Raw genomic sequence first — 22,871 nt, 5'->3', positions numbered from 1 at the left:
CCCTCTCCATACTGACCTTTCAAGTTATGAAACCACAGGAAAAAAATGATCAAAAATAAACAAATTTTGTATTAGAATTATTTAGCCTTATACAACATGAAATTAAAATGTAATCATCACAGGGGCAGCCAGGTAGCACAGCAAGTAAGAGCACCGGCCCCAGAGTCAGGATGACCTGGGATCGAATCGGGGCTCAGACACTTAGTACCCACCCAGAAATAACTGGCCATGAAACCTTGAGTAAGTCACTTAACCCCAACTGCACAGGGGCGGCCAGGTGGCACAGTGAGTAAGAGCACCGGCCCCAGAGTCAGGATTGACCCAGGATCGAATCCGGGCTCTGATACTTAGCAACTCAACCAGAAATAACTGGCTGTGTAACCTTGAGGAAGTCTTAACCCCAATTGCTTAAAAAAAAAAAAATGCAATCATCACATCAGCTACAAACTTACCAAATCAATTGTTTTTGCTTTTTTCTTGGAGGCATCATCACACCATGTCTCACACCAAAGCCACTCTTGTGGGAGTGACTTAATTGGCACCTGGTGTATCATGTTATTGGGTAAATCCTGTTTGGTGAACAAAATAAAATTTCAACAATAGCATCTCAACTACTAACGGAGGAAAAGCTTAAAAACCTCTGGACAAGTAAACAGCAATAATATTACCTGTAATTAACGTTTTAAATGATCACCCAATTGGAGATTCTTAAGATTGGTGATGAAGGCTCTTAGAGACCATCTAGTCTAACTCCCTCATTAATGATGAAATGTAGGATCAAGTTAAGTGAATTGTCCAAGGTCACAGAGTTAGTGGTTGAGCTGGCTTAGAACCCAGATTAACTGTGCTAAGTCTAATACTTCTTCCATTATACCACACTTGAAGGTAAATTTGTTCATTTAGTAATCCCACCTTTAGATAGGGTCAAACCTAAATCACCAATAGGGACATATTATTTAAAAAAGAAAGCCCCATCAACCCTTGGGATAAGAATTCCATAAAATATCTAATAACACTAAACAAGCAGAAAACTAAAGTTTAATGTGTGTTAAACACAAACCACAATATCTTCTCTGCAGAAGTTTTCCTTTGGATTTAATTTGTCAACTTACAAGACGCATAGGTGTTTTCTAGTGCCTATCATTTTGTTCCTTATCCAAAAGTAGCAAGTCATGGTTTTTTGTTGTTTTTTTTAAAAGAGACTTACAAAGGTTTGTCTAGTTTTCTTGCTACCAGATAAGACTCTAGCCCATACCTAGGAAGATACATATATTCTACTGTCATCTTCTTCCCTAAAGATAGTAGTAGTAGCAGCAGAAGTAATAAAAAATACAGCACTTTAAGATTTACAAATAGCTTTCCTAACAACCCTGGGAGGAAAATAATATGAGTACTCTTATTCAGGGCTTACAAATTAGGAAACTGAGGTGGGGAAAAGTTAAAATGCAGGCCCAAGGTCACACAGGTATTAAGTATATACGAGTCAGTCTTAAATGTTAAGTCTTTCTGGAATCCCAGTCCACTATCTTTACAGCATACAATGCTGCCTTTTAGAGCTATTTTAAGAGTTTACCTCAGTAAACTGTTTTATTCTCAGGAATTATTTTACAGAGAGAAGTGATTGGAAGATATTGTTCCTGTACCATGTATCTACTAAATAATCACATTAGGTTTGGGATATTGACAACAACACATTCAAAATGTAGCCTGACAATGAGCCATTTGAAGCTAGTCAAACTGAAATCAGATTCCATCATAAAGTACGAAATGGGAAAATTATGTTGAGGTTGGTAAGGAGACCCCTAAAGGAATTTTATATTAGTTAAATAAAAAATCCTATATTATCACGATGTAGGTAAAAAGTAACAAGGTATTACATGCAAAGTCATTTAAACTAGTGATGGAGAATATTTATAAAGCTTTGCAGTAGACCATATACCAAAAAAAAATATATATATATATATATATATTTGGTGAACTAAACAAGCAGGTGATCGCAGAGCCAGCATTACTCTTTGCCCCCATCCCCCAACTTCAAATGACTCATTCTCACCATACTTGAGGAAGAACAAATGAATAGAGGACACCAAGGAAAAATTGTCAGAGAAAGCCCAGGGACTAAAGCAATTCTGTTTTCACTCTCCCTGCTCTCTACTACTCTCACTCTGTTCTTAGGACAACTCAGGAAGTTTTCAGAAAGATGTAACATGCCTCAACAAGAGCTGAGGAAAAGCTCAAAGGGAGGAAAAGGGATACGTTAGCCTTGATCCAACATTTTAAGACCAAGCACACAGTTATGACAGAATATATTAAACCATGAAAAAGATTACTTACCTGATCAAGATTTGAAAGGCTGTTGGGATCCTGACTCAGACCTTGGTACTGTCCCCGGAGTCTGTCTCCAGCAGCTATCTTCCTAAACTTCTTCAGATCCACAACATACAGTGCACTAGGTACAGAAGACCCAGCTGTTAAAAGTCATGGAATGTGTCAGAAGCACCAATTCACCACATTCAATAAATAAATGGCTTCAGTGGCCAAACATTTGGACTTTGCTTCTGGAAAGCAAAGATAGTCTCACCTAAGCTGAATTCTCACAGAGGTACCAAGAGTAATGAGCAGTCATTATTTCAAAGGGAAAGTTATTATTTCCAGTTGAAAATAAAAATAAAAATAATTCCAAAAATAAAAAACATTCTGTCGCTATTAGTTCTCATTGTCATCATTGTTGCTTATCATTTGTTGTCAAATGTCATCATTGTTGTCAAAAAAAGACAACAAAACATCTGACCAAAGATTTCTAGCAAGTATTCATTTAGGTAATAACTACTGTAGTTAACTGAAATATAACTGCTAGTCAGAGGTCAAAAGCATCTTGCTGACTGTCACAGTTGTTACAACATTGTCAATTAAGAACCAAAATATAAAGTAATACAGTAATTCCTCTGATCCAAGGACAAAATGGAAAGACAATTGGTTTCATTTTCCTACAGAAATATTTCTCTTCCTTCACATCTCCCAAAAAAATTAAAAATTTCTTAGTTACCCTTTTGTAAGAAACATTAGCATAGTAGCAATTGCAATGGTGATTAAAAAAACATGCAGAGTCACTTTCTCAGTACCTGATATGGTATTTCCTTCCAGATAAATGACTGGCCCAGTAGCCTGACTTCCAGAACCTGTACCCATTCATTTCTTTGCGGCTGTCACAAAACGGAGTATAACCATAAGGGGCACCATCCAAATTGAAATCTCTTAATTCCTTCAGATCTGTTCGAACAATCTAAAAAAAAAGGAAATCAAAAATCATGTTTAAAAACATGCTATGGTACAGACATCTAAAAAACGAGTATCTTTGTGAAGCACAAGCAATATCTGCATGAGCCATGAACAGTTAAAAGCTACTCCATGGGGGCAGCCAGGTGGCACAGTGAGTAAGAGTGCCGGCCCCAGCGTCAGGAGACCTGGGATCAGTTCCGGCCTCAGATACTCGGCACCCACACAAAAATAACTGGCCATGTAACCTTGAGCAAGTTACTTAACCCTGATTGCTTTAAAAAAAAACTACTCCATGGTAAAAGTTTTAGGAAGAAAAAAGGAAGGAAATGAACCTCTGCAGTTCCAAAGTATTGGTAATAAGACAAACGTTTTACAAGAAGTCATTCACTTTACCATGTGAATTCCAGTAAGAGTTAGACCCCACCAATTCTAACTGAGAGAAAAAGAAGTTTGAATTACTAAAACATCAACATTATAGAATAACTGAAAATGAATGAAATTTTGCAATTTTCAAACCTGTAAAATAACTGAGCAAAAATAAAATAGAATAAAAAGAATTGCCTCATGATAATATGTAAGTTGTTTTGAAGTCTTTTCGTCTGTATATGCCAAGAGTTCTTAATATGGGGTCCATGAAATTGTTTTCAATCTTTTTATAAATGTATTTCAATATAACTGGTTTTCCTTTGTGATAATATCTATGTTATTTTATGTCTTCAAAAACTTTCTAGAAGTAGTCCATGATATAAAAAACTTTAAGAATGCCTGGAATATGCTATGTCCTTAAGTAGACCATAACTTCTAGGGGGTAAGAACTCCACCTTTTATTTCAAGACCTGCAGAGGGTTTTCAATACATATTGACCAAGTTTCCCTTATTTCCTTTTTACTCACCTCTGGCCTCTCCTTCTAACTCAGAACTTACCTGTCCAGCTCAAACAGAAAGGAAACTATATTAGCAAAAGAGGGGAGGAAGGGCAGAGAGGAAAAGCCTCATAGCGGGCGAATGGGAAAGAAAAGCTCCATCATCTTTAGCTCAAATAGGTTAATGTAGACTGGTGGAAGTATTCAGAGGATACAGCAAATTTAAGAAATTTTATGTACTGGGCTGCACCAATAAGGAATTTAATATGACTCCGAAATATGATAATGCATGCATTTCATTCACAATTTTTAAGATAATTTGAAAAAAAAAGTATATTAATCATACATTAACTATTCTGGAGAATTCAAAATTACTCACTATTCAAAATTCAGCTTTCCTTACTATAACTAATTTCTTTCATTTTTAGTTTCATTATTTTACTAGCAAATACTCTAATAATATTAGATACATTATTTGCCAAAAGCCCTTCCCCCTCTTGTTGTATGAGAAAGGCAGGGGGGTGGGTGGTGAAGGGGGAGGTTGGTAAGTAACAGTGCATTTGTTTTCCTTGTCTAAATTCTCTTTGATGTGTACCCTTTAATGGCTATCCAGAAAAATCCTCATTCTCTGTAGATTATCTGCATCATTTATCAGTGCTCAGCAACCCAGCTGGGTTAGGTTAGGTTTTCGTTATCCACACAAAACCTCTCCTTCACTAGGGCAGATAATCAGAAGATGGTGGTAAACATCTTAAAACTCTTATTTCTTTCCATTTACCAAAGCTGAAGCCTCAACAGCTTACCTGATCAGCATCCACAAACAGGAATTTGTCAACAACCAGTGGGAAAAGTACATCCAGAAAGAGAATCTTGTAGCCCCAAATAATGCGCTGCTTTTCTGTCTGCTGATGGAGCCACCGAGGCCATTTATACTGAACAAGCTCATACTGGAAATTGTATTCCTTTGCCATGTAAGGGATAAATTCCTTTTATAAATAAAGGAAACATATTCAGTCATTTATTAGAATCCAGAAAATGTATAACTACTACATGGGTAAAACACATTTAACCAAGAGAATTGTCCTCAAAAATACTCCCCCAATCTTAATCCTCTAAAGTTGTCTCAGGCAAACCAATTTTGGTCATGATTTGAAATTATAGAAATATCTAACAATTTTGAAGCCTTTACTTAAATTCCTTTAGTGCTTTAAGGCTGTATTGTACCTTTTTTCCCTCAGTATGGGTACTTCCTCAATTAACATAGACATGGAGCCTTTTATAATAGGCCATCTTAGTCACTACAATTACAAAATTCATCACCTTGAGTCTAATCTGGGTGGTAAGTCAATTCTCAGAGTACAGATATAGTCTATTACAAGGCTTTATATTTAAAGTTTTGCCAGCTTAGTAAATTAATGCAAATTAAGTTTAAATTGCTTATTTTTAAGAAGAGTTATATGGTTGATTGTAATTTAAACTTAATTCCACACTGAGAGATATGGTTTTGATAAATGTTAAGTTTACCTTAGATCCAAGTCTGGCCAGGAGAGACTTACGTGGCATGTCACATGATTTTTGATGTGGTAGTAAATGGCCATGAAGGTTAGAATTGGTAAATTGTAAACAATTTAAAATTCATTGGCACAACTATAGAGGTTATATAAGTAAGCATGCTTTCCACCTCTTGAGATAAGGTTGATACAAAAAAAATACAGCAGCAGCTAGGTGACATAGTGAATAGAGTTCAAATCCGGCCTCAGACACTTAACACTTACTAGCTGTGTGACCTTGGGCAAGTCACTTAACTCCAACTGCCCTGTCCTCCCCCTCCAAAAACAAAAATTGAAATGCAGATATACATTTTCAGACATGGAAAATGTGTGAATATGTTTTGCTTATCTGTTATCAAGAAGGGACTAATATGGATTATAATATCTGGGGGGGGGAGGTGTAGGTCAGAGAATTGTGAGGAAAGAAGACTATTAATAACGATGCCCCCTAAAAATGATGTACAGAGTACATGGAGATTCAGAGCAAGATACAGACAAGGAGGATATCTTAGAAACAGACATGCTGAATTTACTGTCTATGTTAAAAACAAGAATAAGCTGAATATAATGGAAATCGGAGGTTTCATATGCATTCTCTTTTTCTGTTCTTTGTATATGGAAATGCTCCCTTGGCAGGGGTTCTAATACAATGACAAAAAGTCAAAATTAAAGATAAGTAAACATAATTCACTGGTTAAAAAATATAATCACCACCACCACTCCTCCCAAAAAATCATGTTGAAAATAGGTAGAGACAGCAGAAAGGAGGTAATACAGTCCTTGGACGTTTAGGGGTGTCCCCATTACAATAATATTTAGCCTTTCATTGATGAACAAACCTTGAATGTAGGTGACAAGTAATTCTTCAAGAACCAGAATTTCACAGGCGTCTTAGTATTTTTCAGAACTGAGAGCATCATTATACTGTCAAACAAAAGCCAAAAAAAAAACCCCAATAAGACACTTTATACTGCTTTTGACATCAATACTATCAACTACCATTATCTAAAATAGACCACTAGACTTTGTAACTAGGCAGTTATTTGACAGCTCAGTTAAGCAAAAGAAGACTAACCCGGAAAGCCTCCTAATCTTCCCATTAAATAATATCAGACTGAAAATTACTCTTATACTACACTAAACCAAATAGAAACCACCACCCAACCAAGTGGATAATCATTTTTTCCACTAAAAAAAACCAAAACCTCTTCAAGTTTGTTTGAATTGTGGTATACTTTAAAAATGCTTATTTTATTCAAGTGGGAGGAAGAGATGTAGCACAATACAAAAATCCATCTCAGTGCCAAATTAGCAATTATCACAGCAATCACCCTCTACCAGATAAAAGGACAAAGTCATGGCAGCTTTTCGGAATGACTCAAACAATGGGCAACCACAACACACTCTCCAAAAAGTTTGCATGGAAAGAAGACTGGAAGGGAGCCAAATCTCCCACTCATGTGCATCAATGAAGAGCTTTCCCACATGGCTTTATATCATTTCAACCCCCAATCAAATCTCATGAGATGTTGAAAGGAAGTCAGCTCACCAACTTCAACAAGGAGATTTTTTTTAAACTGTTCAATTCAGTTCTTTGGCTTCAGTTTCTTCTTCTGTAAACTGATCTGTAACATGCCTTTCAATCCTAAAAAATTCTGATTCCCCTCTACAAAATTTAGTTTTCCTGAATAGCTAAAAGGTAATGAGTAGCACTGGACAGTATTCTTGTCAGCATAAACTGAAAACCAAACCAAACCAAACCAAAGAATGCTAAACCTCAACTGAGGTGAATGGCCTGAGTTCAGGTCCAATTTCTGAGTTACAATCTGTGCAGCCTGGAGCAAGTCAACTTCTCTTCTCTAAACTTGTTTATTCATTCATAAAATGAGGATAAGAATATTTGCATCACTTATCTCACAGGGTTGTATGAGGAATTTGCTCTATGGTAAGAGCTATCTAAATTATGAGCCACAGCATTTTTAATACTTCAATGATCTGTAACTAATTTCATACTGATACTCCCTCCACCAAAGCAGAATAAAATCCTTACAAAATGTAGTAGATAATTAGACTTTCTAAGGGTGAAAAATCCATCACCCTGTGGCAAACCCAATAAGAAGCATCTATCAATCTGGTTAAGCTAGTCCTGGCACAAAAGACCTAGTTTATTACCAGGCCCGTTCAAAAATCTTTCCAGTCAGGGGCGGCCAGGTGGCTCAGTGAGTAAGAGCACCGGCTCCAGTGTCGGGATGACCTGGGGATCAAATCTGGGCTCCGATACTCAGCACCACACCCAGAAATAACTGGCCGTGTAACCTCGAGCAAGTTACTTAACCCCGACTGCTTTAAAAAAAAAAATCTTTCCAGTCTGACAGGACCTATCAGAGCTCACATTCTAATAACAGTCTTCAAGAACTCTTCATTACCTCCATGAAGCAATACAACATCAGAGGAGAATTCTAGTGGAAGTATTATATGTGCTGTTATATTTTATTAAAGAAAAGAAGATTTAAAAGACTCTTCCAATAACATCATTTGCAATGCAAGGAAAATTTGGAGCGTGAATGAAGCTAAAATTAAGAATGATCACTGGCATAGCCTCATATTCCAAGGCTTATGTGTTCTAATTAATGCTCTCTTAAATAACAGTCAGGCACATAGAGAGAAAGGTCAACCATTCTCCTGAGTTCTGACTAGGACCAGTTGTCTTTTCCCACTCCATGTACCCAATTCCTCACACAACTTAGGCTATGTAAGACAAGAAAATACCAGGTGTTAACATGTCCCAGGCCTCCACTTTCACCTCCCAATTCTTATTTTTAGTCTATACTTGGTAAGCAGATATGTTAAGTGTTGATGTAGTTATAATATGTATGCAACTATATATTTACACTTTCCCCTATGTAAAGCAATTTTAAAAAATCACACATCACTGGATATTTATAATTGGGAAATGTTATAGATTATCTAGTCCCATCTTCTCATTTTATTTAACCCTACCTTAAAATTTTTCGTCATTCCCAAGTCTACATAATTCTTATTGACAAACTGATTCATTTTTCTTGTCTTCTTTTTGCTTTTTTTCAGAGATGAGATTCAGGACTCCAACTCTAGTGAGGTTCTAAGCTTTGTCCTCCACCTATTCAACATAATCACCCATTCCCACCCTCCTGGTTTTAAAGAAGAAGGAAGCGAGGACCAGAGAAGTGTTTTGAATTGATTATAAAACTATTAAGAAGTTTAATCTAGTTATGAATTTAGGTCTTCTGACACCAAAGTCAACATAGTTTCTCCTATATCACAATGTTTATCATGATCCACTAAAGAGCTGGCAACTGAATTGGTGGAAAAAGGCTCCACCATGAATCGCTCTAAGCAGTCTATTAACTGGTCTTGTACTTGGTCATAACCTCTACCTCTTAAGAGTCCCCAACGCCCTTGAGAGTTCAGATCATAGACTACCTCTTACATGAGACGTTAAATGATCCCTTGGTCACTAGAGCATGTTAAAAATTTATTGTGTATTTGCTTTGTATGTATTCCAGGTAAATTTTTATGTGTACAAACTGTCTCTCCTTATATGAAGTAAGCTCCTTGAAGGAGGGAATGTTACATTTATGGCTTTGGCATAGCTAGTGCCTAGCATAGTGCTTTTTACATAAGAGCTTCATATTAGATATGAAAGAAAAATTTTATGGTTATAATCTCATAGTGTTTTACTTCACAGAAACATAAAATACTAGTATCATAAAGAACCTCAGAGGTTATAGAGTCCAATCCATTCTCCAAATCCCTTCTTCAGTGTTCTTTAAATAGTACTGTGATAAATCTATACACATGCACACATTCGCACAAAAATCTGAAAAGACTAACCGGAGAAATCTTTCATACAGATGTCCGGATGCTACTGAGAAAATATTAATCACATCATCTTTATCTGGTTTCACTTCTTCAGTCTTCTGACCCCCAGTAAAGCCCCTAAAGTATAAAAATAGAGAAGAAGCAACAGAACAATTAAGCTGCTGGTGCAGATATGCAATACCCAAGAGAAATGATAAAGATATAATGCCATTTGAACCTGCTTTCCTATTCAACTTGCTTCTGGCTGGCAGATTTCAGAATGGAAAAGGTACTCAAGGGGATAATCCCATAGAAGGCAGAAATCTTTCAATAGTAGAATAAACCATATAAATGAGTCAAACAAAGAGGGAATTCTCTATGTGGTATCATGTGTCTCAAATAATCTTATGGAAAAAGAATCTAATCTAGTAGGAAAACATTACCTACGTCTATGTCTCTACCTATGTCCAAAATTTAAGAAGAAACAAAGAATCTGAAAGGCTCAATAATTAATAGTAGTTTAGTGTACTTGAATAACCTGATTTCATTTAAAAGAAACTCCCCCCAAAAAAAGCAAAAAAAAAAGGGGGTGGGGGATTTACCACTTAAGTGACTCCCAAAATCCAGACTCATTCTCATGATTTCCATCACTTAGTAAATCTTCATTCATCATGTCTGCCTTCTTTTGAACCTGTAAATATAAGCACATTATCAAAATTACTTAACATGTTTGTAAAGCAAAAAAACTGATATCATATTTTCCCTGGAATAATTTCCTTCTATTTATATGAAATAAAGAATGCATTAAAAACACTGGCTACTACCTATGAACCAAAAAAAATCAAAAGTTATCAATTAAAATAGGTATGAGTTTTCAATGGTTGGGGCAGGAAGGGTGAGAATTTGGAACTCAAAAATTTTTTTAAAAGGCCATTAAATAAATAATAATTTTTTTGGGGGGGAAATAAAAATAAGGAGGGCATTTACTTTGTGACAATCAATTGATATAACATATGTAAAGTGCTTTGCAAACCTTAAAATACCATATAAATGCTAAATGCTCTTGTTATTGTTGTTAGTGTAATACAGGCAACTAGCTGCTGTGGTAGAGCACTGGGCCTGGAGCTGGAAAAGCCTGAATTCAGATCTGGCTTCAGACACTTAATTAGCTATGTGATCCTGCACAAATCTCTTCATCTCAGCCTCAGTTTCCTTATCAGTAAAATGGGGATAATAATAGCACCTTACTTCCTGGGAGGGCTGTGAGGATAAATTGAGAGAATATTTGAAAAGTGCTTTGCAAATCTTAAAGTGCTATACAAATGTTAGCTGTTATTATTGTTATTATTACTATTCTTAAAAATGATTTTTTTAAAGGAAAGTTAAAAGGTCATTTGTTAAAAAAAAATATAGCTTTGGGCAATTACAGCTCATTGAAACATCCCAAAGTCTCATATTCCAAGTACCACATTATGTTATTAAGCAGCTGTATTACTCAAGCAAATCATTTCAACTCTCTTGGTCTTAGTTTTCTCTTTTATAAAATAAGAGGATTAGATTAGACAATTTCTGGGGTCTTTTCCAGCACTAAAGTTCTATAATAATAGTAAAAATAACAACAATAAATAAAAGTAACAATAATAATAACTAATAATAATAATGCTTTAAAGGGGTTGCAATTTTTTTATCTTTATTATCTCATCTGATCTTTACACCAACCCAGTAAGGTAGGTGTTATTATCTTAGAGAGTAGGAAACTGAGACCTAAAAAGGTTAAGTGACTTGCTCAGGGTCACACAGCTAATAAGGATCTGAAGTGGGATATGAATTTAGGTGTTCCTTGTTCAAGTTCTAGCACTCTGCACACTAGACCACCAAGTTGCCTCTCGTTTCTAGGAATTTGTACAGTAATTTTTATGTAGTTAATTCAATACACATAAACCTTAAGTGAAAATGCGTCAACAAATTACAATAAGGCAAAGACTTCACTATTTTGATGAATCCACCATGGTCTTATTGATGTGGGCATTTCTTCTATCACTATACATAGTGATCTATCCAGAACTTCTCATCCTATCAGATTCTCATCAATGACCTCCCATAAATTCTCCATTGAGGACCTACTCAAAAGGCTAAAAGTCTTCCACTAGGTCTTTATGATCTCGTGAGCAGCAGTACACATCACAGGCTGTCTTTGTTACTCCTCGGTATCACTACATGAACGAGTTCACCTCCTTTTCTACAGGATATTCAAAAACTTTTTAAATTTCCAAAAGGTGGAAACAGAGTTGCGGTTGAATGAAGTGGATTGTCTTTGGTTGAATTAAATACAAATTCACAATGAATGTCTCCTAGTTCAGGCAAAAGAATGCTGTCCATCGTACTTCTGTGCTTAACTTACAAGGGCCTGATTACAAGATGTACGCAAGTCTTCAGCTGTTCCTATCACACTGTACCTGCCTCTGAGAGCTTACAGGAGATTGGCTATTTCCAGTTCTTCACACTCACCTTGACTTTGATAATTTTACTCTTAAAGTTGTTGAGAACAACCACAACTTCATCGGCATCAGGGGGAGAGTCTGTGCCATCATGGCTTAAAAAAAAAAAAGGTTATTAAATATGGAGACATTTTTAGAACACAGAAGTACTGGGAATGTGTCAAGGACCTCCCACTGTCTCAGCATCTGTATGTTCTCCCATCCCCATCTCTGCCTCCTGGTCTCCTTGGCATCTTTCCAGTCCCATAAAAAAACCCACCTTCTAAAGGAAGCCTTTTCCAATCCCCTTAATGCTAGGACCTTCCCTCTCTAGATTACTTCCAATTTATCCTGTATACAACTTGCCTGTTGTCTGCCCCCATTAAACCACAAGCTCCTTCAGGAGAGCTATCTTTTGCCTTTCCTTCCATTCCTAGCACTTTAGAGGCATCTGGCACATTGTTGTTGCTGCTGCTCAGTTATTTTTCAATCATGTCTGACTGAAACCCCATTTGGGGTTTCCTTGGCAAAGATACTAAAATGGTTCGTCATTTCCTTCTCCAGCTCATTTGATAGATGAGGAAACTGAGGAAAACAGGGAGAAGTGACTTGCCCAGGGTCAAACAGCTAGTAAGTGTTTAAGGCTGGCTTTGAATTCAGGAAGATGATTTTTCCTGGCTCCAGGCCACTGAGCCACACAGCTGCCCTGGCCAGCACATAGTAGGAGCTTAATGAATCCTTGCTGATTTGACTTGTCTAATTTCTAAGGTCATAGGTCTTCTATGGGCTCTCGAGGAACTCACTTTAAAGTACAATACAAGCACAACTGTTATATTAATAAGCATAGTAACATTTGCTGTAGTATTGTACCTGATAAGAGACACTGAGTCCACAGAATCTATTATGGATTTTAAACAAACTTGTCATATTTGATTGGGCTTATTTCATTTCTTAATTCTGTCATTAGTTAATTATGTAAGCGAGTTGCATTTCCCCATTTTGTTAATACATACAAACTATTCTCTTGTTTGACTATATATGGCCACCACAAGATTAGAACTAAAAAGTACTGTGACATCTGGACTACATAATAGGAAACAAAATATGGTCTACGCATGGGTTCACCATGGAAGCAGGAATAGGGCTTGGATTAGGCTCCACATGTCCCAAGTTATTTTCCTTATTGTCTTGTCTCACTAATCTGAAAATTCAACTATTAAAAGTTTATCCTTGGGTTTTCCAAAAGGATGACATGAACACACAAGACCAAGCAAGATTTCAGCATATGTGCTATTATCTATCTAGCACACAGACAGACCCTGAGGAAATGGTACACAGTGCAGGAAAAGTTCCTATGGGTGACTGAGGATCTGAAGCAGGTGTGAGTGGGTATGAGCAAGTCCTGGTGGGGCACCCATAGTTGGGTCAAACCTGGAGAAATGGGGGAGAGAATGAAAGCTCCAGTTTTCCTGTAGATGATAAGAAGGGCAGAGAGAGACAGAGAAGGAAATAGCAAAGACAATCAGAAGGTAAACTTTAGGCTTTTTCACAATTTTTATACAGGTCTAGTCCTGAACTTTTTAAAAAATATGAGGCAAAGATAAAATATTTTATTCAGGATAATCATGTCCTTCTAATGATTTACAATGACGATATCCTTACTGCAAGTCTGAAATACCATTTTCTATGCAGGAAATATCCTTATGACAACACCTCTCAAATGTGTACTGAATCATATTACAGAATTTCTGGGGAAAGCAATTGCTTAAGTTAGAAAAGAAAAAGCTATTTTCACTCTCAAGTAAAACTAAAAGAATTTAAATTAGATCTTGTTGAAAACCTCTCAAATATTAAAGTAGATTATTAGATCATATTCATTTAGATATTCCTTCCCCAAATGCCTATTGCAAACTATTTCCCAATTAACCACAAATAAAGTACTTTTTCATGACACGGTTTGGGTAGCCATTAGGTACAGTGGATAGAGTGCTGGACTTGGAGTCAAGAAGACCTGAGTTCAAATCCTGCCCCAGACACTTTTAAGGTGTGTGACCCTGGGCAAGTAACTTAACCTTCCCCAGCCTAGGTTTCTCATCTGTAAAATGGGAATAATAATAGCACCCTCTTCACAGAGTTGTTATGAGGATAAAATGAGAGAACATTCATAAAGCACTCTGCAAACCTGAAAGCACTATATAAATAATAGCTAGTAGAAGTAGTAGTAGTAATAACAACAGGATTAAAAATAGTAATGAGAGCTCCAGACTCTTAATCAGAAGACTCAAGTTTAAGGTCTAGCCTCTGCCCCTAATTTGCTATGTATGTGACACTGGGAAGATCACCTAATTTCTGTGAACCTCAATTTCCACATCTAAAAAGCACGGAGATGATATTACTACTTTCTTCACAGAGTTGTTATGCGGAAAGTGTTTTAGTTTAAAAGTACTATATAGGGGCAACTAGGTGGCGCAGTGAATAGATCACCGGCCCTGGAGTCAGGAGGACCTGAGTTCAAACCCAGCCTCAGACACTTAACACAAAAACTAGCTGTGTGACCTTGGGCAAGTCACTTAACCCCAACTGCCCTCCAAAAAAAAAAAGGCCAAAAAAAGTACTATATAAATCTTAGCTACCAACAGTACTGGTCATACTGCACTTTAAAATGAATACCAACATGTTGCCCAATGGTTCAAGATATTTGGGGCTCTATGTTTATCAGATGGAGACCAATATATCCAATTACAATTCAGTCAAAGTCAGAGACTCTACTGCTAGGCATACAGTTCCAAGATGGAAAGAAAGGTCCAATACGCACCAAACTATAGCAATACTTTCTGTAGTAGCAGGGAACTGGAAACAAAGTAGAAGGTATTTACTGGGGTGTGGTTACATGAATATATATGTGTTACATGAATGTAAAGGAATGTCACTAAGAAATATGACTTTAAAGAATCCCGAGAAGCATGAAATAATTTATATGAACTTGGGCAAAGTAAAGCAGGACCATAAAACAATAAGCACAATGACTCTAACAATGTAAACACAAGGAAAACAGTAAAACTGGGTGACATAATTATATTGACCGAACTTGGCCCTGAAGAAGAGATGACAGAATGAGCCTCCTTTCTTTCTTTGAAGAGATGGAGTATGGCTGCCAAGACCTAACTGACATGGGGGGTAGTTTTGCTTAACTGCTTCCTCCCCCGCTCCCCTTTTAAAATTCTTCTTACAAGAGATGGTGCTCTGAGTTGTGAAGGGAAGAGGGATATTTTTTTGTTTTAATATCCCTTTCATTTCTGGATATATCAATTCAATTTTTTCAGAAGATAAAAAAGTCAAGGGTATATGTCCTATCTCACTTATTCTGTGATTTGCAAATTACATATTAGAGAGACATGCTTTTCAAAGCATGGTTTGAAAAATCTATTATTCATTCTTTTTTTTTCTCTCTGTGCTCAAATTACTCAATTCTCTTGCTAGCATTTTTCATCCTTTAAGTACAGTGATTATGGGATACTGGTAACATAAAGGACTCTGTATGAAATGAAACCTGACTGTGTCTCTATCACATGCTGCAATGGCAAGCAAAGAAGTAGTTAACTCCTTGTTTCAGTTCATGATTGTATCAAGTATTAAGATCCACAACTTTTAATCCCACAACTTGTGAACCCTTTCAAGAGGAAGGGGAGGAGCTAATGACCATATATAAGGAGAGGTCTAGGCTGGTGAGAGCAGAACTGAGAAGAGAGCTCTTGTGGTGAAGGAGAATTTGTGGTATTCCGGTACTCTATGTTTGTCTGTTCTGTCTGTGTTGATGTTTGTGATGCTTTCTACAGAAGCCCTGGGACCTTACTGGAAGCCCTGAAAGAGGATTTTCTGGTTGTCTGTTTACAGAAGTCCTGGAGGAGGGTTTTGGAGGTCCTGGGGCTTTACTGATAATTAGTGTTGACCTCTTGGATCTTATTTGTGGGTCTGTGTTGATTTCCATACTGATGATTTGTGTTGAGTTCTCAGACCTTGTTGGTAGGTCTGAGTTGATTTCACAGGCAGATAGTGAATTGATGACGGTGCTGGAAATGTGAATGAATGTTGTTTTGACTCTGCTAAGCTTTGTCTTCCCAGAAACAGCAACTGTGAAGGACCTGAGGTGGACTGGACACTGTGAGCTTCAATATAGAATGGGAACTGGATAAGGAACTAGATGAAGAACTGGACAAGGAGCTGGACAAGGAGCTGGGAGCTGCCTGCCTTTGAACCCAGGTGACAGCTGTGTAGATTTGGGCAGGAGCTGGGACCATGGAAGAGGAACCTTGGAAGCCAAGTGCCAGCCTCGAGTCAAGATGAAAAGATCTCTTCTTGGGTACCTGATGCTGACAGAGAAGATTATGATTTACTGTGACCTAGGGGTGGAGAACTTTGACCTTTGTACTTTGTGTCCTTTAAAAAGACAAGCCTCCTTAAGGATGACTGAATTAAGGACTTACTAAATAACTGTACTTTGTTTAAAACTATGTGGCCACTTTGCTGAAAACTATTTGGCCATTTTAGTGATAAGTTGTTATGTCATAACATTATGAAAGCTGTACTTTGATTTCTGTGAATGTTTTGCCTTAATTTACTGCTGAATAAATAGAGAGTTCACTATGAAGCCGTTCACAGCAGCAGTCCTGTGGAAAGTGCTTGTGCTTGGCTTTATACATGTCATCACTCAACTGTGCCTTGACTACCTGACTACTTAATTTTCTGTTGAAAAATATTAAAATCTAACAGGCAATATTAAATATAATATCTATTAACCAGCTATTTTTGCCAGTGAGTGACAGACTTCCAAAAGATGGTCATAAGAATTACCTTCTTATGGAAATGCAAATGTGTCAATGGGTCCTACCTATAGATTCTGTAAATGTCTTCAGATCGTCCCTTCCTGAGTCTGAGAATCCAGGCTCCTGGATTGGCTTTTAATTGAAAGTAGCCCTGAAACAAGAAGAGACATCAATTATCAGTATACTTGGAAATACCAAAACACCATTTCGTAGAGATATTTACCTCTATAAAAAACTGTAGTGTCTTATACTTTAATTTTTATTTTTTTAGGCAATTGGGGTTAAGTAACTTGCTCAAGGTTACACAGCCAGTTTTTTTTGTGTGGGTGTTAAGTATCTGAGGCCGGAACCGATCCCAGGTCCTCCTGACTCTGGGCCGGTGCTCCTGCTCACTGTGCCACCTAGCTGCCCCTGTCTTATACATTATTAGAGAAACTAACATGTATTAGTGTTAATCTCAAAAAATCTACATATAAGCAACTCCTGGCAAAAACATACATTCCAAGCATACAATCATCCTGGTATCTGTTTTTCTGAGGAGAAAAAATACAAATAAACAATGTTTCACCATAGAAAATAAAACGGCTATCAGATGTTAAAATGGTTATTAAGTGGTGCCCTGAACTTGTCTTTCTGAGATACCAAAGATCATCTGTGAAACTTCAAAATTCAAAGTGTTATTATAGTCCATAGCTGGTACAGTACAATATTGGAGTTTTTAAAAGTTCCTGTGACATTCAAATTTCCTAAACAAATTTACCACTGATATAATGACTAATAAAGCAAATTTAGTGTTAATCATAAATTTCACCGTGCCACACATTACAGAAATTCTGATCTTCACAACTTACCAGATTGGCCATAACGATGGTATCAACAATAACTGGGTTTGCTGAAGTTCCCAGTGTAAACTGGAGCCCCCGAGGAGGCTGTCCAGTTGTGATGTCATAGCAGTGTCCCTCCAGTAAGAGATACTCAAGCTCATACTCTGCTGCTACTACACTATCCACCTGTCAAAAAAGGGAAGAGGATCACTTCAACATCTTTCACTTTGCCTTTTTCTTACAAAGTACAGTTTCTTTTTTATATGATACCTGTATGTTTCTGAATTAATTCACAGAAAGGTTGTTAAGGCTGAGGGGATAGTCTGTCAAACTCTGGCACGAAGTAAACAAATATGAAACACGTCGTAGGTACAAAAAATTGCTTAGCCACTGCCATGAGAGGACACTAAATAAACAGGGCATAGTTTCTACACTCAAGAGGATATGCTCTAGTTATGAAAAGAAGACAGAAAAATAACAATATGAGGCAGTATAAGTACTAAGTGAGTAGAACACAAAAAGAACACTGGAAGCAGAGAGAGGGAGGAATTTGCTCTAGTTAAAGGAGTCAGGGAAAGCTTCAAGGAAAGAGTAAGAGTTAAAACTATACCTTAAAGAATGGATAGGATTAAGACAAGTGAAAAGGGAGAAAAGAGCAGCAAGAATAGTATTAGCAAAGGCATGGGTGTGAGAAGGCCCAAGGCAGGTTGACAGTAAGCAGACTGCTTGGGCAGAAGGAGAAAGTTGGCACAGGAACTAGTAACAGAGACAGAGCTGGAAAGATCCATTAGGGTCACACTGTAGAGGGTTTTACATTCTAGGTAAAGGAGCTTAGATTTGATTTTATAGAGACCGAAGAACCACTGAAGATGTTTATGTAGGTCTGTGAACTGACAAAAGCAATAACTTAAGGTTAACATAGCAACATGCCAGGATGGAAGTTGAAGAAACTAGACAAACGGAGAAAAGGTAGGAGGCTATTCCAAAGTGATGAAAAGATGAACTAGGAAGGTGAGAATGAGCATGAAGAGGGAGGGGGAGGAAGGATGAATGCAAAAGACACAGATTGTGAAGAACTGACAGAATTTAGTGAATGAAAGGAATCAGAGAGAATATAAGTTACACGAAAACACAAGATAATAAGCAATTAGGGAAATGCAGGTATTCTCTGGTTATAAGTTAAAGTACTAATGTTCTAAAATGATAATACCCTGAATGTATTTAATGGTACCATAGTGGCCTAAAATCATTTATATTCTTCACCAAATGCCTAACTTGCTGGAAGGATCTGCCTGAGTGTTCCTTGGAGAAAACTTTCTATAAATGCAAGAATCTATAATTACCAAGTGGTAGTTTTGCTCATGAAAGAAATTAAACACTGTAACTTCAAGTAATGAGGGTTCTTCTCCCAGCTGCATGACTTTGTGACCCTGCCCAATGTCAACAATTCAGCACTACAGATTAAAATTCTAATCTAATACTAAGATTTTAACCAGAGTACGATGTGTGACATATGATATGAGAAGCAGCAGGGAATAGTGGGTACAGTTGTCCTCAAAGCCAGATAGACACTTACTAGCTGTGTGACCCTGGACAAGTCACTTAACCCTAACTGCCTCACAGAAACAAAAAAAAAACTAAAAACCAGGAAGACTTGAGTTGAAGTCCTACCTAGTTGTGTGGTTTCTAAGTACTCTAGACAACTCTCCAAGACTCTAAGTTGTAGAGATAGTGTTGACTTGGGATGTGTAAGAGCTAAGTAAACATTATGTCTTCCTTCAGGATGTCAGCCAAAAAAGTTTACACTGAATGAAATACTACCTACAGCTGGAGTCTTAAAATTTTAATTGGGAGGTAGAAAAATGGAGAAAGCTTAAAAAGGAGAAGAAAATTGAAAAGGTAAGAAATAACTCCAATTCTACTAACATTTATCAAGTACCTACTTTGTACAAGGAACTGTTCGAGTCACTTTTGATACAAAGGTACAGGAAACAGTCCCAGTCTTCAAAAAGTTAACATTTTAGTGAGGGGTTTACAACAGTAACAGGGGATACACAAATAAATAAAGTACGTGGAAAACTGAAACACACTAAAACCCTAGGAGAATGACTGCCCACTCCAAGTTTTACTAGAAACAGGGACCATGTTTTATATTTTTAAAAATATCCCTCATAAAAACCAGCAGAGTAAAGTATATATATATATATAGTAGATGCTTAATAAAAAACCTTTAAATTTAAAAATCTAGGTTTATTTAACCTAATGAGCTAAATTGAGCAGTAAATCCCAGTACTGGAAGGTAGATACTGGCCTCTATTATATATCTCTGAAGAAAATAAACCAAATACATTTCATCTGCAATAAAAGATAATTAGGTTATACATAATCACAAGTATTCTAGCAATAAAGATTGTTATATAGAGTACCAGAGTGGACTGAAGAGGGGGTCAGACTTGAGTTCCTTAGGAAGGGAAGAATGAAAGGAAGAAGGAAAGGAGGGAGCAAAAGAGGAAGGAAGGGTGGGATGAAGAGAATGAACATTGTTAAATACTTATTCTGTAACATGCTTTGTTCTTGTGATGGTTGCGTCATTCAGTTATGTCTGATTCTGCATGACCCCATGGACGTCTGTCCACGGTGTTGGTTTGCCATTTCCTTCTCCAGCTCATTTTACAGATAAGGAACTGAGGCAAACAGGCTTAAGTGACCTGCCCCAGGGTCACACAGCTAATTAAGTCCTGGGACCAGATTTGAAGTCAGATTTCCTGACTCCAGGAACAACAAATATCATTTGATCTTCACAAGAACTCAGGGAGATAGATGCTATTATTTATACTGATTTTGCAGAGGTGAAGTGAGTGGCCTAGAATCACAAGCTAGTAAGTGTCTGAGGCCAAATCTGAACTCAGGTCTTCCTGATTGCAGACCCAGTGCTTTGCTGACTGCAATAGCTAGCTGCTTCTCCCTGAGTAGGCTGTCTTCTTATTTGTCTGTACTCCAAGAAGTACTGGATATACTGAAAAAGTTTCAATAAATACCTTCTGAATCAAAAGGAATACAATTCCAATCTTGAGATATCTGGGATATTGAAAACTATTTATTTTAGATGTATGGAATATACAGAAGCCTTTGAGATAAACCTTCTTCGATCTTTTTTGGTTTGAATGTTCTAAAATTCTTAATCTATTCAATGAGCTATGCCTTGTTTTTATTACTGTATTAAAGTTTAATCAACTTTTTACATGCATAGACACTTAGGAGCAATGCAATACTTACCTCTTCTAAATAAATATTATCAAGGTCATAAGGTGTTCTGACAGATTCTACCATCCAACTCTCAGGGGTATTTAAATTCAGAGTAAACAGAGGAGACTGAGGCATATCCAAAAATTTGGCTATTGGACCCTTGGCAAAGCTATTGTCTGCAGTGAAAGAAATCTCTGGTTCTAAAACATAACGGTAAAAGCTGAAATTGCAAAGAAAAATGTGTAAGAACTCAATTAGTACAATCCCTTTTTTTCCTAGGTAAATAAAATTTGTCCCAAATAATACAAAAACTCGAAGTACCAACACTCATATATATATGAATTGCTATAATCTACTGTGCCAAAATGGAAAGGGGTTTGCTTGCTCTGTCCAAAAAGGGTAAACTCTTTCAAGATTGGTTTCATTTCTGTCTTTTCATGCATCCGGTGAAAAAATGCGTCACATCCAAAAAAGCAGACTTAAAAACAAACTGGAAATACAACCTGTTTGTAACTTGGGGACTTTCTGTAGCTTAGGTTTGACTATTTTCTATACATAAACATTAAGAACGAAGAGACAAATTTATTAGCTGAATGAACCAAAGATACTTATGAGTCAAATTATTGCTAAAACTGTACATAGTCTCAGTAATAAAAGTAAAGGAAAAGATGGGAAAATTGGAACACTAACAAAAAAGAGCCTACACTGGGTCCCTTTAAGTCTTTTAACATTATACTGAATTATCAGAACCTCTGACTAGTGGAGAACTTCTGAAATGTAAATGCATATTAGGTTAATCCTCCCCAATATAATGGTAATTTCTATTGTTGCTTAAAGACATGGTGACGGATTGTGAACAGTGATCACTATAGGGGTTCCTTTGTTAAGGTTTGACTTACCTTTTTAAAGGCATGTCTGAAAGTTTAGATTGGCAGTTCATAAACACTCTTAGATTCATATTTATCAGCTGGGTCAAAACCTGAAAGGAAATAAAATGATAAAACAAAATTCTTGTTACAGAAAACATCTCTTCAGGGAACAGGTTTTAACTTTTATTTTTTACAAAACTTTACAAACAGAGAGACACACTGAATGGTGGAATTCATTATTCAATCTACAGAAGGAATAGAGCTGCCATGTCTGCATGTCTGCATGTCTGGCATGGACAAAGATATTTTCATAAAGAATTTTATGTAGCCTGACTCCTACTATTGCTTTTATTATGCACAGAGCTCAACTTCAGGCCAGAGAAGGAATAAAGGGGTTTGCAGAACATGTCTCCCACGTTTTAAGTAGCTCCCCCATGCTGAGAGTGAACAACAGATATTCCCTGCCCAAAGCTTAAAGAAGAACCATGAACATATGTCAACATTTTTTTTTGAAACCATAAAGGACAGTGAAACATTTAAAGGAAAAAATGCACATATGCACATTTTTAAAAAGCTAATTATAGTTTATCATTAAACAATATGCAATAAAAGTTAGCTGGACTCGTTGGCAAAATTTCTTGGAATGTCTTTAGTAGTGTATGAAATTAAAATTAAGTTTCTTTCCAATTTAGGGTACATAATACTACAATAAAAGTACAATCATACAGCAATTATGGAAGAGAAGTAAATAGGCAGGTGGCTTTCTACTTACTTTGACTTTTACATCATGGAGTAAAACATGCCACAAACTGAATATATCAAAATAGTTTTTAGTCTGGCTCCCTTTGGTTAAAAAAAACCAGAGTGATTTTTCCATTTTTTTTCTTTTAAGAAGATGCATAGGATGACCCAAATCCATATTAATTTCAAAGTCTATAAAGTCCTTTTTGATCATAAGTATTCTTCTATATTCCAAAAAGTTCTCTTTGGAGTTTTCTAATACCATTCTGACCAAAATAATACAGAATGGTCAAAGTACTAAAATAATTATGGGATGTGGAACAAATTATTTTAACTAAAGATTATCTTTAAAGCACTAT

General features: G+C 36.6%; 1 protein-coding gene across 1 annotated transcript in view; it reads right to left on the bottom strand.

Annotated features, from left to right (window-relative positions):
- Positions 1-22,871, bottom strand: part of UGGT1 (UDP-glucose glycoprotein glucosyltransferase 1) — a 128,473-nt gene that overhangs the window by 7,237 nt on the left and 98,365 nt on the right. Inside the window, 12 exon segments of the mRNA XM_069063350.1 lie at positions 453-569; positions 2,335-2,449; positions 3,123-3,283; positions 4,946-5,128; positions 6,532-6,616; positions 9,566-9,670; positions 10,135-10,223; positions 12,041-12,125; positions 16,898-16,983; positions 17,684-17,842; positions 20,933-21,122; positions 21,802-21,881. Of these exon segments, the coding sequence (XP_068919451.1) occupies positions 453-569; positions 2,335-2,449; positions 3,123-3,283; positions 4,946-5,128; positions 6,532-6,616; positions 9,566-9,670; positions 10,135-10,223; positions 12,041-12,125; positions 16,898-16,983; positions 17,684-17,842; positions 20,933-21,122; positions 21,802-21,881 (1,455 nt within the window).

This window comes from Petaurus breviceps, unplaced genomic scaffold (genome assembly GCF_028583685.1).
Source record: "Petaurus breviceps papuanus isolate PSGF00001 unplaced genomic scaffold, PetGlider_PUasm1.0 90556, whole genome shotgun sequence".
Classification (NCBI taxonomy): Eukaryota; Metazoa; Chordata; class Mammalia; order Diprotodontia; family Petauridae; genus Petaurus; species Petaurus breviceps.
Note: the sequence above shows the minus strand (reverse complement) of the source record. Positions and strands in the feature narration are given on the sequence as shown.